This window comes from Mugil cephalus, chromosome 3, assembly GCF_022458985.1.
Source record: "Mugil cephalus isolate CIBA_MC_2020 chromosome 3, CIBA_Mcephalus_1.1, whole genome shotgun sequence".
Lineage (NCBI taxonomy): Eukaryota > Metazoa > Chordata > Actinopteri > Mugiliformes > Mugilidae > Mugil > Mugil cephalus.
Window position 1 is genome coordinate 8,372,632 of NC_061772.1, and position 19,940 is coordinate 8,392,571.

The 19,940-nt window shown below is 41.1% G+C and overlaps 2 protein-coding genes across 2 annotated transcripts; both read left to right on the top strand.

The window, feature by feature from the left end:
• The first annotated feature begins 1,421 nt into the window (after positions 1–1,421).
• Positions 1,422–6,691, top strand: slc38a8b (solute carrier family 38 member 8b). Its single transcript, XM_047581109.1, has 10 exons — positions 1,422–1,693; positions 2,177–2,375; positions 3,537–3,693; positions 3,773–3,877; positions 3,972–4,029; positions 4,665–4,779; positions 4,864–5,011; positions 5,092–5,294; positions 5,903–5,954; positions 6,286–6,691. Exons 1-10 carry the CDS (start codon positions 1,505–1,507, stop codon positions 6,386–6,388), a joined length of 1,329 nt encoding a protein of 442 aa, XP_047437065.1. The 5' UTR covers positions 1,422–1,504; the 3' UTR covers positions 6,389–6,691.
• A 5,478-nt stretch (positions 6,692–12,169) lies between these two features.
• Positions 12,170–19,294, top strand: cmtr2 (cap methyltransferase 2). Its single transcript, XM_047579723.1, has 3 exons — positions 12,170–12,249; positions 14,149–15,408; positions 17,220–19,294. Exons 2-3 carry the CDS (start codon positions 14,158–14,160, stop codon positions 18,273–18,275), a joined length of 2,307 nt encoding a protein of 768 aa, XP_047435679.1. The 5' UTR covers positions 12,170–12,249; positions 14,149–14,157; the 3' UTR covers positions 18,276–19,294.
• Positions 19,295–19,940: the final 646 nt, after the last annotated feature.

Sequence of the window (19,940 nt, forward strand, 5' to 3'; positions counted from 1 at the left end):
ATGTACAATTATGTAAATAGATTAAACAAACATGAAATAAATAAAATGAGGAGTAAACAATAGTCTGAGTCAGTCGAATGTTTGAGTGTGTGACAGAGTTTGCATTGCAGACTGTAATTGTAATCCTTATAAATAACACTAACTCATATCATTGAGCTCTATTATCACACATAGACTGAAGCATACATTGGTCTCTGCAGTTATGCTTCTGCATGTTTTTCTCTGCAGGTATTATATAAGTCGTTTCAAAAAGCAGTTCTCTCTTTGGGGGCAGGAAAATCAAAAACAAATAACTGCGAAGTGGAATTTTTGATCAGTCCAAACCATTTCATAGTGTAGGAAACAGCCTCTCCCGAAACCTTTCCAAAGCACATTGGGTGTCTGTGTTAACCAGTGTAGAATAACAATGGTTCAAGCCAACACACAGGTGCCAATAACTGTATCTCCCCAAATTCCCACTTGAGGCAGGCTCAAAAATCCAGGCAACCCCTAAAGATGCTGTCATTGTCTTCTTGGTAGGATTATCTGAAAATAGCAAAAGTATTTATAAGCAATCTAAATTATCTGCCTGTAGGAAGAGCCCTGATAAAGCTGCTAATCACACAGATTGTTCTCATAGACTGTCATGTGAAGGGAATCTGAGTTTGTTCAGGCAGGACTTGCACTCATGGGCTTGGTCTTTAATGAAAGCAGACACATGCATCCAGGACAAACTGATAAAAAACAAACAACACGGGACATGGGACAGTTGAAAGTAATGAGGGAACGAACATAGAAGTACAGATGAGAGTGGTCATATGGTAGGAAAATGGCGACTGCAGGAAGTACAACTAACTATTAGAAACACGAAAAAATAAAAGAAAGTACCAAAACTCAGTACCATGATAGATGTACTGAAGATGACTGACCACACACTCAACTTGAAAATGTCAAAACTCAGTCTTTCAATTCTCTGTTATTTAGGTTTTGTGTAAATGAATGTGTAATAATGTTAACACACAGCAAACCTGTTTCCTCTATCGAAGAGAAACTAAAAAGAACTCAAGTGAATATTCTTGCCCCTCACTAGAGCCCCTTAATGCTGTCTGCCGCTCTTATTTTCTACCTCCTGATCATATATATATATATATATGTATATATATATATATAAAAAAAAGTTTGTTCATAGGAATTGTTGACATTTCAACATCTATCTTAGATGTTCAGCAGCAGTGATTCTACATCTGAGTCCGACATAGGGAACAGGAGGATAGCGGACACAGGCAAACACACTTTAGTGTCAAATTTATCACCTCACAGTGAAATGCTTAATAGCCGAAAAGTCCAATTAGACCACATTAGTCGTGTGTGTGCTTGTGTCCGGGTCTATATATTGGCATGGTTCACGACCCACCAGGTTTAGTCCTTCTGAAGACAGAGGGAGAGACAAACTGAGTAAGTGGAGAGTAAGTTAGCGGTTAGCTTCTTGTCCCAGTGTGGTTTTGAGTCTGTGAGCTTCACGATCATGGAGGAACTGGCCCGGGAGAGCATCAGCCTGTTGGCTAGGTCTGCGTCTCACGCTGATCCACCGCGGCTCGGCTCGTTTGGAGCAGTGTTCATCATGCTGAAGTCTGCACTGGGAGCCGGACTGCTCAACTTCCCCTGGGCCTTTCAGAAAGCAGGAGGAGTGAACACTGCCATCAGTGTGGAGCTGGTGAGTTCATTTATACAAGGTGCTAGTTGCCTGAAATGCTGCTTTGATCACTTAATATGACCCAAGGAATATCATTTAACTGTACATTCATTAGTTTTGTCGAGCTGTTTGCAGTTGGCTGGCTGCAAACTACTGTGTGCACATTATGGACTCACCATCCCTTTGTCTCTCCTCGGTGTGAAAGAGGCTCATATCTTTCACAGGAGAACTCTAATGAAGCTTCCAGGAGCTGAAATTGTTACTGCACCTGACTGCTACCAAAACGTGTGTGTGTCTGATGGATGTACAGGCTTTCCAGGAATGTTCCTCGAGGTCTTAGACTGTGACAGTATCTGAATCACACAGGAAGGTTTCACTTTGTTACAGTAGTGTCACGTTAAAGATTAGAACTGCATTTATTACAGGGTAATTTATACTGTTGAGAAGAAAAGTTTTTTCTCTCTTTTTGGGCTAAACTATGAAAAACTGAATCCCCCCCCCCAGGTATCTCTGGTGTTCCTCATCAGCGGTCTGGTCATCCTCGGCTATGCGTCGTCAGTCAGCAGACAGAAGACGTATCAGGATGTGGTGAGAGAAGTGTGTGGACGAGCGGTGGGACAACTGTGTGAAGTCTGTTTCTGCTTCAACCTGTTCATGATAAGTGTTGCCTTCCTGGTGGTGGTGCAGGACCAGCTGGAGAAGTGTAAGTCAAACGCATGTAGTTTACAGACTTCCTGGTTTTGTGCGTCTGTCTATTCAAAACATCATAACACCTGAGGGGTGATTTCTTTCTTCCTCTTGTAAGTTTGTTGGACCTCAGGTCTCTGTGACCGTTATAAGCGGTGGGTGGGTCAATGATGGTCCTGATACTGGATTTTATACAGATGCTAATCATGGATCAGTGACAGAACAAGTGCAACCGTTTGTAATAAAACTTGCAGCTCACTGCTCCATAACCGACTTCCATCGGTGTTTTGACTAGTTTTGTCTAAAATTTTTGAGATTTTGTTTCTTAAGTGAAACAAAACTTATAGTTTCATAATCATTTATGCACCCTGGCATTAAATAGAATTAAACACAAAAATGTGCTTTATCTACCTGTATTCATGCCCAGAAAGGAAGAATTATGGAAAATCTAATTAATTTTAGTGCAGTCTACTAACGGACGCACTGTATATAAACTGATATACTGCACGCTGAACGGAAACAATTATCCACATACAAACACCTGCTTCACTGGGTCTGACACTAGGCTCTCAACACTGTCCGTTTTATTTTATTTGTGATGTTCAAGCAGACTCTGGTTTCTATAGATGCTTTCATGTTATCAGAGTAACCGACTGTGTCAGTGATAAATTTAGCAGCCATATAAAAAGAAAACTAATCTCTTTCCAAAACCACAAATCATCCGCTCTTTAATTTTCATCATAGCTAGTATTAGGCCAAACATGTGACTAGGAGCATTTCATTTTTCCCCTGTGTGTTGTGTCCATCTGAAACCCCCCAAATCCCTTTAATGTTTTTGCTCTGTTTCAATTTTAAACAGAGCATTTGATTGGATTTACGAACACACGCACAGATAAAAAATAAATAAATAAAAAAACGCACATTTTTGCGCAGAGAACAGGTCAGACGGAGTGAGATACCTTCAAGGACAAGAAGCTTAAGACACATTCACAGGAAAGCACATCTTTATTTTCAGACATCAAAACATTTATCTTGTTCTGAATAATGGTATATGTAAATGATTCTTTTTGTGTCTAGGCAGCCTTATTGGAGTTGATGAATGTTGTCCTGTTTACTCATTCCTTTGTGTTGCAGCAGATAAATCATGCTCTCTCTCTCTCTCTCTCTCTCTCTCCAGTGTGCATTTCTTTATATGAGACAGTGACGGGGTCCAGTGAGGGAGACATGCCCTATCACTGGTACACCGACCAGCGATTTGCCCTCTTCATCATGTGCCTCGTCATCATCCTACCGCTGTCCATCCCGAAAGAGATTGGTATCCAGAAATACACAAGGTACACGGCACACACTCCACTGGTCAGCATGGCATCTCTCTGATTGTAAATGTGAGCTAACGGCTTCTCTTCATGTCAGTGTGCTGGGGACGCTTGCTGCTACATATCTGTGTGTGGCTGTGATTGCCAAATATTACCTGATGGACAGCCACTTGGTCGTAATAAGTCCAGAGCACAGCCAAGGGTCAGTCACATGGAATTAAAATGGATTTGCATGCATTTATGTTTTTTTGTACCACGTGCGTCAGTAAATGTGTGAACCCGTGTGTGTCTTTCAGCGTGGGTTCATGGGCATCGATGTTCAGCGTCATACCAACAATTTGCTTTGGCTTCCAGGTAGGTAACTAAAATTCACCATGCTACCAGAACAAAGGATTTTACAATAGTGCTTTTGTTCGCATCCACAGGTTCCTGACAGATTATGGTCACCTTAATAATAAAACAGCAGATTTTCTGTGTTTAAAAAGTCACACGTTTAGGGTATTGTGCAAATTAGTATCTAGTGCTATAAAAAATGTATCTAGTGAAAAGAGTAGAGGTTGACCAAGGACACCTCAGTTACTGTATTAGAACAAACAAGTACGTCCCACTGTATGTACACCAATGATTTCCATGGGTTGTATTCACAGTGGCAGGAGTAGCACAGAATTAAAAAAACAAAAACAAATCTAAAACTTAAAACATTAGCATGCAGAGAGTTGCAATGACTGATGGTGTGGTGAATTATGCATTTATAAATGTACTAATTTTAGTGTAAATCAAGAAATGACACTGTAGAATTTGAGCAACATCAGTTTATGTTTATGTTTATGTTTATGTACAGTGGCAGATAACCTCCAGTTTGCTCACATGTGCTTTACTTAAGTTATACTCACTCAGTAATATACTCTGGTCTGACTCTAGGTAAACTCATGAAAAGTTCAAAATCACCCAAATGAATAATAACTCTGTATGTCGGTGTCTTTGTGCAGTGCCACGAAGCCTGTATAGCAATCTATAGCAGCATGGAGAACCAGAAGCTCTCCCACTGGGTGTTCATCTCGGTGGTCTCCATGTTCTTCTGTTTGCTCATCTACACCCTGACCGGTGAGTTCACCTCTTCAGCATCAGTCTCCGTTCATCACGTTCCTCCTGAAATCTGCTCATCACAGCTGCTCCCTTCTTCACCAGGTGTGTACGGCTTCATGACGTTCGGACGAGCTGTCGCTTCAGATATCTTGATGTCGTATCCAGGAAATGACGTGGTCATGATCATTTCCAGACTACTCTTTGGAATATCAATCATCACCATCTATCCCATCATCCTCCTTCTGGGCAGGTCGGCCACACCACAGTGGAGTAGGTTTGTACTGAGTGATTTTATGTGTCAACCTCATTGTGTCTCTGTGTGTGGAGCAGATCCGTCATCCTGAACCTGATGTTACGAGTTCAAAGGCGCCGGCGGGGAATCGTCACTCATTCGTTTGAGAGTCGCTGCCGGGTCGTTCTAACCGTGGCCTGGATCAGCTTCACCCTTATCATTGCCATGTTTGTCCCAGACATGGGAGAGGTCATCAGCGTCATTGGAGGAATCAGTGCCTTCTTCATCTTTATCTTTCCTGGTATGAACCAAGTTCAATTTGTATTAGACTGAAGCACAGTTATGTTGGAAGGGGAGATTGTAAGGGCATGATTAATACAGGAAGCCCCCAGGTCTGGATGATTGTGGTGGTGATGACAGGTAGAAGAGAATCAGGAGATACTGTACGGATGGGCCCTGACCCGAGTCCTGGGTGAACAGGGCAGAAGAGGTTCGCAGAAGTTGTGAGAAGAGAAAAACATATTTAAAGTTTGACAACAATGATTTGCTGATTGAGACTGATCTGTATGGTTATACTAGAAACTCTTATAGTCTGCTGATTGAAGAAGCAAAAGTGTGTGAGAGAGAGAGAGAGAGAGTTGTGAAGAAGTGAGAACAAAGATAGTCTTATTGAATGATTTTGCTTTGTGTAGGATTTTGAACTGTCTCCACCAATGATCATTTCATCCATTTGTTTCTTTGTTGAACTGAATGATTAATAGTTCTCCATCAATGAATCGATTATCCAGGTGATCTTTTCTGACATTTAACCGATTAATTAATCATGCTTTGTTCAGTGTTTGCTCGAGGGTTGTATTGATGTCCAGGAGGGAACATGGACACTTTGATATGTGTTTCTGTGTGTTGCAGGTCTTTGTCTAGTGTTCACAATGCAAACTGAAAACGTCTCTCCAAGAGTCAGGTGAGCATGATCTCAAAAGAAGTTCATCATGTCTGAATCAGTACACAGACAATGTAATCTTGTGTTAATTATGAAGAAAATAGAAAGTCACTTGGTTATCTTGTATGTGAAGGCATTGAGAATACATCCTGCCTCCCTGAGCTTTCATTCACAGAGTGTATTTAACCCGTTGTCTTATAACTCGAGGATTTTTAAAGAAAGCAGACACTGAAGACTAATTATGAATTGCTGTTATGCAGAAGATCCATCTGAGTTTATTGTTGTTATCACTGTTAAACATACTCTGTGCTCATCTTTCTCTTGGACGCCCTGGTTTTGTTTCTCGTTACAGTGCTCTTTTAACAGTCTGGGGAGGGATAACAATCGTAGTTGGAGCCTTCATCTTTGGACAGAGCACAACCATCGCTGTGATCGAGATTTTCCAGAAATTCTGACTCTTCTGCCGCCATCATCACCACTACCTGCCTTAGCTGCTTCACTATGAGGTTAATCTCTTTTGCACAACCTGACGTTGCCTTTGTAAAGGCGGTTTTAAGCTGTTCATGTGATCCTTATTTGGCTTGGAAGGAAAATATATTTATGATGTCAGAATGTAATACGTTTTTATGTGTGAGATGCATAAACACTGGATCTGAATGGATTGTGTGCTGACCGTTAAGTCCTGTAAAAGATGTGCAGAATGGGTTGTGTTGATTGCTGTAAGTATTTTGTTGTTTAATGTGAGTATTAAAAAAAAACTGAGTATGAACACTGGTTTTATTATTTTGTTTGTTGCAACAATGTCTGTTTAAGCTGCATTTATACTTGCAAAGCACTACCAGAGGGCAGTATTGCACCACTTACAAATTATTTATTTATTTCTGTGGTTTCCATTCACATATGTGTATTGCATGTTGGCAATGCAGATATGAGAAAACTCATCGTTATCACAGTTATTCTGGTCCCACCGGTAAATAAAACATGATAAGTGAATTGGAATAAGGAAATATTCGATTTGATATAAACAAATTAATTTATTCTCCTTGAAATGAATTTTCACATCTCCCCATGTGATGCAAGAATGAATATATTTTTCTTTAAGGGTGTGATTCTTATCTCTTCTCTGGATTTCTCAACACTGAGTCGTCCACATAACGTGAATCATGGCAGTGATATAAATCTGCAGCTTTCACTGAGCACAGACTGAGGGCTGAGGTATGGTGAATATAATTCTTTCCTATTTATTGACTTCAAGCTTAAAGCAGTTATGGCAGACTGCCTGAGAGCGTGCACATGCTCACACATGTGTGTCGGTGCATGAGTGAGTAATGATTTATGGTAGATTACAGTCGGATGCTGTAAATGTGCCTGGGGGGTTCTGCTCGAAAGTACACATATCATTCAAAAACAGACTATCTGTATTTTATCACTACCCATGGTGATGTCCTTAAAAGCTGTCTCTCTGCTTGTTCATTGCCCATATGAGTATTTGCAAAAGCATTTTTCCACTAGTAGAAACTCCTTCCTGAGTCTCCAGTGGCACTAGTGGGAACCACCATCAACCGTCATACAGGGACGTTCCATTTGTGTTGACAGTAATTTAAAAGAGCTTCCACTCAATTTTAACTTTAGAGCTAATTTAGTTTCGGGCATAGCACGGCTCTGAGCTAAATGCTAATGTCATTATTGCCCAGTTTGCGAGAAGCTGATATTTTGCACACAACATGTCAACCATGCGTTAACAGCTGCTAATTATCACTTAACATAAAGACTAGCTGAGGGGGGTGGGGGCGTCATTAGCTTTCTATCATTTGGGTCATAAATCATCAAAGTACTGGACAATTTCATTAATTCTGATTTGAAAAGAATAGATTTACGTCCAAAAATCTCAGCGTTTCATAACAAATCAACTGACCACATTAGAAAAGGAAAACACAACCAAAATCATTGGGATATTGCTGTAGATTTTATTTTGTCTTTTAGACCTTTTACAAAACAGCTACTTATCGGTTTTGGAACCAAAACAAGGACACAGATGGACATGTATATCCCTTGCAGATTTTATTGTCAGGATAATAGAGAGTACAGCACCCAACTCTGACATGTAAAACATCTAGATTGAAAATGCAGGGTGAAAGATTTATACACCTGCTCCTTCTAGAGTGATTTTATCAGCGATTTTACTGATTGGTCAACACAACAGTCACACACAGGATAATTTGATTTGTCTGATTGACTGCATCACTGTGGAGGTTGGTAGGAAAAGACCTGGTGACCCGAGCTACTCGCCTGCATCAGGAAGGTCGTCAACCTCGACAGTGAGCCTGCCTCTGCTCTCTCCTTGGCTCACCTTGGAAGATAACAAATTTCTATTCTCTTTACGTAAGGAATCTACAGGTCAAGGTGGTCTCCCTTGGTCTGTTACCATACTTTGCATTATGTGATTACATGCATAATTTATATCTGACTAAAACAAAATTGCTTTACTGAATACAAAGATAGTGATCACAATAATATTATGACTTAAAATATACTGTCTGGTGACCATGAATGTTTGCACAACGTTGTTGTGGTGCTGGTGGCTGATGGCTGAGACATCCTACTAGACAAAAGAAAACATTGCTCTGCTGGTAAAAGGAAAAATCATTGTTTTTAAAAGGTCAAACACACAATGGGTTTCATGCACCCCATTGTTGATCTTTTTTCAGTGCGGTCCATAGCGGCGGACCAGCCGACCAACTGTCAGACTGACATTGCCGTCTCCATGTAACGCCGCCAGCATGGCTAAAATCATCCATTATTGTCTGCATTAGATCATCCCTTCGTTCTCCTACACCTCTGAAAGATAATTTCCAGCCCTCATTATCATGTTGTCCCCTGTAGCTCCGTCCTTACTGAAAGATTACTTGTAATGTACAGTCGACTTCTCGCAGTGATAATTAATTAAACTGCAATTTGTGACAACGTCCCTTTTAAACGTTTAATTGTTCCTGATAAGAGCATCTGCAGGAGGCCTGAATGAAAACTGATGGCTGCATATTATTTCTGCTACTGTGCGTGTGTGTGCTTTCTGTCACACTGATTGAAATCTTCATTTCTGCAGAACAAAAAAAAAAATAATAATAAAAAATTGGATCCAGCTATTGTTTAATTTGCACATAAGTGACAGTTTTCTGACTGCTTGTGTCTTTCCCCCGTCAAATAAGAATAGTGGTGTTACTATCACTATTATACCATGTACGGCCCACAGTTTACAGTAGGAAAACCACTCATGCTATGGTCGTCTGCATGTATTTATGACCCCGTTTTCTACATCAAGGTTGTGCCCAGCAGGCTGAGATCATCATGATGGAGATAACATGCATCTGTCATTGTGCTACTCGGCGTTTATTGAAGTGGTGACAGCAAATCTTTGACCTCCCAAATGAACTCTACTGGATAATCGCTGCAGTGGCATTGAGCTAAGGTGAAGGAGAGGCCTCAGTCACCTTGTGTGTGCTGCATACCAGGACAACATTACCTAAAATTTGGGATATATATATATATATATAATTTCCAGCCCTATATATATATATATATATTGTATACATACTGTATGGATGTATACTGTATATACTGTATACATCCACCACTGTATATACATACAGCGGTGGAAAATATTTAGTTTTCGGACAGAATCACAAATATTATTATGAAATATTTGTGGGCCAAATCTTTGACACTGTTGAGGGTAATCCTTCCTGAGGGTAATTCTTCTTGAATTTCACTTTTAATTCTTTGGTTTTCGCTTTGAACCTTTTGATAATCCACCAGTGATTTTCAGTGTGTCCAGGGATTGAACTGACCACTCTAAGACCTGGATACTACGCTCCTGCGGCCATGTTTTACTGGCAGTTTCTTTCTACTGAAAGAAATTGCACTTGAAGACCTAAGAGTGATTCTTAATTCAGTATTTCACAAATGCATGGGATTTCCGAAAATTTTTTCCCACCACTGTAGATGTCCTGAATCTTGAAGGACCCCCAGAAGAGACCCATCTCATAAGATGACTAAGCATGTTGCTCAATGCATGAGCGGAGCTCAGAAGAGAATTGGTAGTTACACCGGAGAAGCCAAGCACCAGCTGCTGGTCGATAGAGCTGTCTCCCAAGACTCTATGAACAGACAGACCAACCTGAGCACTGTCTGGATTCACTACAAGAGAGCTTACGATTCAATGCCATACATATGGATACTGGAATGTCTGGAACTGTATAAGATCAACAGGAACCTAAGGAGCCCCCTCCGTCAGATCATCATCAATTCTGAAGTGGAGCAACAATCAACCACCTGCTCTACATGGATGACATCAAGCTGTATGCCATGAATGTACGGGAAATCCACACTGATTCACACCACCAGGAACTACAGCAATGACATAGGGATGTCACCAAGATTGGACAAGTTTGGTCGGAGGTCTCAAGAAGAGGCAAGGTGATCAGAACTGACGAGGTCGACCTATCAGAGGGCAATATAGGTGACAGCTACAAGTACCTTGGTATCCTACAGGCTGCATTGTTTAACTTGCCACAGATCAGTGAACCCATGGCTGACACTGACGAGGAAAAAAAATGCAGACTAGAAATGAATGTCGAGTACATTACAAATTTACTTGATGGTTAGTGATGAAACTGGTTTGTACGGACAAAAAACAAACAAATCTCATCTTCCGTACCGCTTAATCCTCACTAAGGTCACAGGGGCCCAGCTGTTGTTGGGCGAGAGGCGTGGTACACCCTGGACGGGTCTCCAGCCAATCGCAGGGCTAACACATAGACAAACAACCATTCATACGCACACCTGGGGGGTCAGTTTCGAGTCACCAATCAGCCTAACGAGCTCGTCTTTGGAGGTGGGAGGAAACTGGAAACTGCAAACTCCACCGAGAAAGGCCTAAGCTGGACTCGTAACCAGACCTTCTCGTTTGTTAAACATAAAATATAAAATAAAAGCAAATAAAAGTTTATAGTATAACAAGATCCAAGCTCTCAGACTGCAATCCTGCCCTGTGCATCACAAACCCAAAGACAACTACTCCAAGATCTTTGACCAATAAGTCTGTTGCTTGTTTATATGTTCATCTGATAATAATGGAGAGACACTAACTATGATCAGGAGACTTCAACCTGGAGTATAATGTTTTGTTGTAAAATTGTTATAACATCCACCTGCTTGTATTGACTCCTTTCCTGTGAATCTCCATCTCAGATTTGGACAATAGCGAAATAAATAGAACGATAACTCGTCTATGCATGCATTAACTTTACAAGTGATGCCACTCTTATTGTGCCTAATTAGATGGAAAAAATGTTTACACCAACCATTTTGGGTCCTAATTGCACTTGGATATCCCAAAGGCCCATTATTTATGAATGAGACTCACTCCGGGAGTGTGCTTTTTTAGTTTTTTTTTTTTTTTTTTTTTTTGCAGCCATTATCTTTGCATTGTGAGCAATCAGTGCATCCATGTGAAATAGATTGGGAGGAAAATAAAACAAACACAGTGACGTGCCCACTCAAATTGCATGAACAACAACATTATTTTACTCAGCTTTCATCAGCTCACACTCCAAAGAGTTCTTATAATTATATAACATGATGGCACAGATCAGGCCACCGTGGATAATCTGGCTCAAAATATGCACACACAAGTAAATCCAGTGGTACACAGTTTATTTGCAGCCAGATATTATTTTCTAATTAACTGTATATGAAGCACTGTTACTAAAAAAATTTTTTTTTTTCATTAAAATTTCATTTGATCTTAGGTTTTACATGATGTAGTAGTAACCTATACATTACTCCTATTATTTCCTGTTCAAGTTTTTTGAATCTGCTGCTGTTTTCTTTTATTTATTTATTTTACAAAACTCATCTTACAGCATTAGAGTTTTTTTAAAATATACAGTTGAGTATAACAGATAAAATTTCATGTCAGAATGAAAAAAAAACAAAGTTTGGTAGGAAAAGCAGCTAATTGTGTGCAATGGCAGAGGCCTACTGCCAGTAATAAGTCGCGATGTACAGTAATATATATGATAAATAGTAAATATGCAAAGTAGTAGTATTCATTACCAACTCAACTTAGTCGATTTAAAATCGCCGTCTTCCCAAGCATCAGAGAGAAAGCTGGGGACTAGATGTCAAACATATTTACATGAATAAAACCGACATATCACTTTAAGAGAAACCCCGCCCCCTCCTTCCTGCACATGCGCAGAGCTGTTCTGGGTCACGTGATAACGTTGTTCCGTTTCCTTACAGCAGCAGTGGTCCGGTGAGTTTCTGTTCGGTGAATTCAGATAGTTATGTATGTTAAACATACACAGACATGATACCCAGACGTGACAACTTGATGTTTGAGAAAATTAATACAGAGTCTTGAGCTCTTCTCTGTAGTAAGCGTCCAGTTTTAGTCGAGCTGATGATAAACTTGTTCCAACAGCTTGTGCTTTCTTCAAGTAGGAGACTTTTATGTGTCACTACATTCCTAAATACAAGGCTACGTTTAGACTGATGGTCTTTCTGCAGTCCCAAAGTTGTATTCATACACTCGCCCGTCATACTTTTCCATCATACTGCTTCATGCAGACCTGTATGAGTCCTGTGCTGAACAGGACACAGACAGTTTGTCAGAATTTCTCATTTTAAGCTTCCCATTGATGCTAAAATGTTTGATATAGCTACAGCTCTAACTCAAGCTAGGCAGTCATTTCATGGGCAATAAAATAAGTGTTATAGTTATTCACTCGGTTACCAGTTCATTAAGTACATTAGTGATAACAAATGGCCTCCAATGTTACAGTCATGCTCTAAATCGTGTCTTTATGAGGCTTTGAGGTGTTCAGAATTTGTTCATCAAACTACATCCACCGAAATGATCACATCAACATTGACTGAACATAACAGTCTGGGTTTAGTGCAGGATTGTGCTATTAAAATGGATCCATTTTCACTATTGTGCCTAATGAAGTGATGATTGAGTGTACAATCAAGGTCTACTCTTCTCCAGTCGGTAGTTATCTTGAAATTATCTTGAAATTTCATTATTATCAAACTCCATTCATAATCATATTGTTACTGGGAAGGGTTTACAACACCTGTCCTCATCCGAACTAAGCCCCAAGTGTCCTCCTGTAATTGGTAATTTTATATGCTTTATGCTTCTGTGAGCAATGATCATCTGCGTTTTTTCTTAATACAAAAAGAAAAGCACAAGAAAAGACAGGAAGGAAGTGATGGGTGAGATTGGGTATGACGTGGAGCAAAGCACACAAACCAGTCAAACCAAACCAACTTGTTGAGTGGATGCCCGAGTTGACGCATATGTTTTTGTTTTTAATATTATTTTAAACATTCAAGCATGTAACTAATGCTAATCTATTGTTCAATTGTTTGTATGGGTTTTGCTTTGAACTGATAGCACCTGGTGTCTTACAGCCTATCTGCATTGATTACTTCAGATTAATTAATATATTTTTTTTGGGATGCTGAATCTCTTGCATGTATAAAAGTAACATTGGTACGTCTTTCTTTCTAGTTCATGTTAACAACAGCTAAAACCTTCATTATTACTTCACAAAGCAGCTGACTTTAAGTCACAGCAGCAGTGTGTATCAGTGTGATTTATGACAAATAACTGATGAATGTCCTGTCATTAGCTGTAAGACTGTATAACATAAACAGCCATTCGTCAGTGAGTCACTGCAGACTAATCAAGAAATGACCCAGAAATACTGCCCACTAAATCATGTGCACATGAGCGCTGGATTTCCTCTGTTAATTTGGTTCTGACTGTAAATGATTTTTGTGATATATTAGAAGTGACTCAATAACACATAGATTGTTATTTTAACCATGATGGTGTTTCATATGGCCTGGTTAAAGGTATTACTGTCACAGACTGACCTGGATATTTAAAAGGCGTTCTTCTTTGTGAGCCGACTTTAATAGCACTCAAGTCTTTAACATCAGCTTGTAGCTGTCATTTGAAAACACTGGAAAAGTGTCAGTGTTGGATGATTATTCTCAACCCTTATAGTGTTGATGCCTAGTATTTGCCCTACCGCTTGGTGGCCTGAGGGCACTATAATGGTAACGTAAATGTAAAAAAGTAAAGTCGATAATGAGTATTTCTTTTTAATCAATGCATGTCTAACTTCATCTTGGTCTACAGGTGTAGAGGATGAGCTCGGGCAATGGGACAAGGAGGAACGTCAGCAAGCGGCAGCACCTTAACAACATGGTGGCACCTGACCCTGAAACACTGGCTGAGATACAAGGTATTTTCAACAAATTGAAAGTCTATGTGAAACCATCCAGTGGGGAGTGGTGCATCCCCAACCAAAATGTTGCTCTCAGACACCCAGCAGAGGAGCACTGCCGTCTGCAGGCGCTGAAGGCATCGCTGAACGCTGTGAAGAACCAGCTCAGTGACAAGAACGTCCAGGTGTGGCATCAGCACACCAACTCCACCAATCGCGCCGGGAAAGTGATCGCTGCCGTACGCTCTGCTGCTAACGCAGAGATCTGCACCCAGGCTTGGTGCAAGTTCTACGAGATCCTGGGAAGCTTTAATCTTCTGGCAGAGGAGGCTCTTCAGGTTGGAGAGCTGAACACAGTCCACCTTTGTGAAGCTCCTGGTGCCTTTATAACTGCTCTGAACCACTACATCAAAACTAGTGAGTCCACACGATACTGCGACTGGAGCTGGGCCGCCAACACGCTCAACCCATACCACGAGGCCAACGGCGGGAGCACCACCATCGCAGATGATCGGTTAATCGCTAACACGCTGCCATGGTGGTTCTTTGGCTCAGATAACACAGGCAACATCATGATCCAGGCGCACCTGCTGGATCTGCAGGCGTTTGTGTCGAACATGCGCAGGGTCGATTTGGTCACGGCAGATGGGAGTTTTGACTGTCAGGAGAACCCTGACGAGCAGGAGGCACTGGTGGCGTCGCTACATTACTGTGAGGTCATATCTGCTCTGCTGCTCCTGAGTCCTGGTGGTTCCTTTGTACTGAAAATGTTCACCCTGTATGAACACTCCTCTGTCTGTTTACTCTACCTGCTGAACTGCTGTTTCCACTCCGTCAGCGTCTTCAAGCCCGCCACCAGCAAAGCGGGAAACTCAGAGGTTTATGTCGTGTGTGTGAACTATGACGGCAAGGAGGCGGTGAGGCCCCTGCTCTCAAAACTGATTCGTAATTATGGGCCACAACTGGCCGACAGAGAGGCGCTTTTCCCGCGATCTCATATCCCAGAATCGTTTCTGAAACAGCACGAAGAAGCGTGCGCCCACTTCCACTCGCTGCAAGTGGAGACAATCACAGAAAACCTGCGACTGTTTGAGGGAATGAGCAGCGAGCAGAGGCAGCGACTCGACCACATCAGGGACTGTGTGGCTCACGAATACCTGCGCCGCTTCCAGGTGAGATGTTTTCAGCTAACACAACTGTTTTGATATAACTAAAGATACTCTTAGTAGTCTTTGTAGAGGTTCCGATCAGATTTATTGGTCAGTAAGAGACAGTGTTTGTTTAGTAGTCACCGAAATGCTTTTTGTCCATGAGTTTCAGCTTAAACTTTGGCATATCTTTTAAAAATGGTTCGAACTGTTTAGTCATGCTCACAGTAGACAGCTCTAAAAATCATTCCACTGCTTGGTCCAGACTAAAACACCCCAACATCTGATGGACTTCAATGAACCTGTGTTCAGACATTCATTAACCCCTGAGGTCAATGAATGAACACTGTGCACTTGACATTTTTGATTCTGAGCAAAATTCATACAGAAGTGTTTCCCTCAGAAAAACTGTCATCTCTTTGGTGATGCCATAACTTTTCATCTGGGGCCATTATCTTGTCACAGTTTAATTTTGTCTAAAGAGAATGACATTCCTTTCGGCTTCCATATCATACACAGGTCCACTTCAAAGTATTTACACCACTCAGAATTTACTACATTTCTGCATAAAAATCAGAACATGAGTGGATTTGTCAAAATAGACAAAGACAAAGAGAATCCAATTAAACAAATAAAACAGAAGTGCCCATTCTTTTTCAAGGAAATTAACGAGTTGCACATATCTGGGTATGGGGACCCTTGTTTTCAGGATCTGGGTTGAGCCCCTTGTGCAGCAGCAACAGCAGCTAAATGTTTCTGGTAACTGCTGATCAGTCGACTACAGCAGCTTGGAGAAACTATAGCCCAGAACCACTTCAGTTCTGAGATGTTGGTGGGTTTCCTCATGTCATCTTCTTGCCACAACATTTAATTTCACAACATTAATGTCAGGGCTTGGAGCTGGTCATTCCAAAACATTAATTTAGTTCTTCTTCAACCATATTTTGGCACAATGACTTGTGTGCTTGGACCCTACTTGGTCTCTACATGGTCCAGTTTCTCTTATGGTCGAGCTCACAGTCATGTGTTCTGATATTTCCATTAGACTTTGCTGGTACAGTCAATGCTTCATATGTTTGATTGGGTTCTCCGTCTACTTTCAGGACTGGTGTTAGAATCTGCTGCTGTCTTGAGTAATTCGTATGCAGAAATGTAGAAGATTGTTAGGGGTACAGAAGAGTTTGATCTGCAGAGTAGATGGTGATTATTGGAAGCTGCTATACATCAGTGTCATTGCAAGCTTGTTATGATGGTGACATTAACAATATCTCAAAGAATCGCTCTGACTGTAAGTACAGCCTCTCTAGTATGATGGTTCATCAAGTTAAAATGTCCCGAAGAAAAAAGAAGAAAGAAGTGTAGTCCTGATCTGTGCTGACTCATGAACAATGTTTGATATGTTACAAATATCCATTGCCTGAAAAAGAGGCATTCACTTTTTTCTCTGGCAGCACATAAAGAGTTCATAAATGTTCACAAACCTACAGGCTTATTAAAATTCCCTTGGGTCAGAACCCACAGGGACGGCTTCCTTAGCTAACAAGCACAGAGGAGTTGATGAAGACAAACTAAAAAAATGTCAATAATTTATTGTGTTTAATTACATGCACTTCACCAGCTGCTTTATAGTCTGACCGTAGGACAGATGGACTCTCAATAGTCGTTTAAGTAAACTAAATGTGTTCATTTTGTGATTATACGACAGAACAAAAAGCAACTTACACAAAGCTGTAAGTACTCTGTGTGTTTGTCTTTTGTGCTCTGTATAAAATTCCACATTGGTCTCAGGTTTCAGAAGTCCACATCTGAAGCTGATCAACTGTTTCTGTGTGTAGGTGAGCTTCCTCCCACGGAACCGGTGGATCTCTCGCAACACGGTGAATCCCGCCTGCTGCGTTGTGTCAGTGGGCCGACCTCTGGGACAGAAGAAGCAAACAGGCTCCTTCAATGAGCGCAGGGAATTGCAGACCCTGAGCTGGAGGGAGCGTATTGAGAGGGGTTGCCATGCCTCCAGGATACAGAGACACTGCACGGAGGACGTCGTGGCAGGCGGCGTGCTGGAAGGGCCCCTGTCCAGCTGTCGCGTGGAGTCATGGTACGTTATTGTTGGGGCTGCACTGCCCGAAGTCAGAAACTCTCCGTTCTGTGAAGGAGGGCTGCTAACCCACCTGAATGAAGCCCTGGCGGCCACAGCTGTAGACTGGACACGTGTGCCTCCGTGTGACTCTTGCCACGTGGTTTCCACAGGCTCCATCTTGTCTGAGGTTGCAGGTCTTTGTGCCTTCAAATCCGACGGTGCGGGGATCAAAAAGAATAAACGGTGTTTGGTGTTTGGCAGCTGCTCAGATTGGGGTGTCTGTGGGAGCCAAATTGGGGATTTAGTCTTAACATTTTCTGCAGAGCCTTCATTTTCTCAAAGAGGCTGCATCTCGCTGCACGATGGGGAGCCGTTCTACCAGCAGCAGCTCTTAAGTTGTGTCATGTTATCCCTGCAGACCCTAAGCCCTGGGGACGCGCTGCTGCTGCCTGTGTTTTCTGCTCTCACCCGCATCACTGCAGCCCTCGTGCTCTGCCTTCACGCCTGTTTTTGCTCGGTCTCGTTCAGGGGTCCGCCCATCTCTGGTGTGGTTGGGGGTGTTCTCGTGTGCGCCGGGTTCTGCCCGGAAGCAGCTGCCCGAATACTCCCGGTTCTCACTGAAGTCCAGACCCGCATGAGTCAGTTGTTCACAGGAGAAGGGGACATGGTTAAAAACCAGTCTTCTGGAGGTGACAGGCAGGTGCTGCAGTTTGTTCCTATGGAGGAGCTGCTAACTCCAGGACTGATTGAGTTCTTGTGGACCATGAACTCTGAAATCATCCAACAGAAGCTGCATCTGCTCATGCAGTTATAGTACAGTTTAGTGAGCTGTCACTCTGGGATTCATGCCATCATGTCAGAAGCTGTCTCATGATGTTACAGTTATTCTTGTAGCTACCCAGCAGTTAGTCACTGAGTTATTTTAGCTTGCTGTTGTCAAGAGTACTCATCTTATGTAACATTACACTCCTGTAACAGTGTGTGGCTCTCAATGGACAGATTAAAATTATGAACACTGATAGAGCAGAACCGGAGATATCCTCTAGGTACTGCACACACGATTCTGACTTGTCAAAACCTGCTTCCTACATTACCCACAATTCCCGATGATCTTATTCTTACACCGTTGTTTTAGAAAGAGTGTCACCAGCGAGTTAATTTTTTAATTTGTAAAATATCCTGTTCAGTGTGCAACCATTTCAACGGGACATTTTTGAGTTGACAAATGAATAAGTCAGTGCCCTCGAAGTGTGTAACAGTGACTCTATATATGAGGAGGTCAATATCAACCATGCTAATGTATTCGCTAGGCTTCAACAAATCACAATCAGAAATACTTTATTAATCACCGGGAAATAAAGGTTACAAAAGTTAAATAAAATCTTTTTTTTTCTCAACAAAACATCTCAGTTATTGTTTAACTTTCAATGCCGATTGTTTTCAGTTCTTATGTGACTGACTGGAGGAGGCTGAATGAACAGTGATCTGACTTCCAGCACCAAACCTCCTCTCAGTCACAGATGTTCAGGTTTGCTCTGAAGTTGTCTTACAAGGCATTCTTTTACATTAAGTGTTGGGGATATGTTTTATCAGCCTTCCTGCAGCTAATAGTCAAATAACAGTTTAGCAATTAATCTTCTTCTTTTGTGTCTGGTCAGAAAAAACACTTTCTAATCTCATATGAAGCACAGTCTGAGTGCACTGAAAAGTTTCACTAGTTTCACTAGTCATTTATTTGTAGCTTTGTGTTTGTTGAATCTGAATCATTGTATACTTTTTAACTAAGGATATTATTTTCTCACAAAACTAATAAAAATATGTTCTGAAAAACAACTTTATCCTTTTTAATAATTCTCCTTGACACTGCTGAAGTGTCACTACAGGAGCAAACAGACAGGTGTCTCTACAGATAGTCTTTGATTTTTAAATTTATTTTTGAAAGCACACAGTCAAGGATGAAACTGTTTTATTTTAAATAACCCCAGTGTGGTTCAGGGTATGTTTATTATTTAGGCCTATAGAGTTTGTCATTTAATATTCACAAGTACTGTTTTTCACCGTAAATATTCTTCCCCTCTAGCAGCATTGTGAGGCTTTAATGTTTGTGAGAAAACAAACTGAGAGGTGACTGAAAGCTGGAGCGACAACTCTGATATTGATGTTCTTGGTCTTTGCAGATTAGGGGAAACATTCTGTTTTCAGGCTGCTCTTTAGTAAAACACAGACATTAAATGTAACATGAAGGAGCAGCGATGTGTCATTTAAAAATGAATGTTTATGGTATTTTATCTGTGTAAGAATTTGGATGCATCGTGACATCAACTATAAGTCACTAATATTGAGCTGTATGTCACAGCCTGATGTTTGCTCTTTAAGTCATATTAATGAAACACAAGAAGCATTACCAGAATAATCTCCTTATGTCAAATCTGTTAAAAGTTGAAAGTAGGTAAATAACAAATAGTTGCTCTAAAAGGAT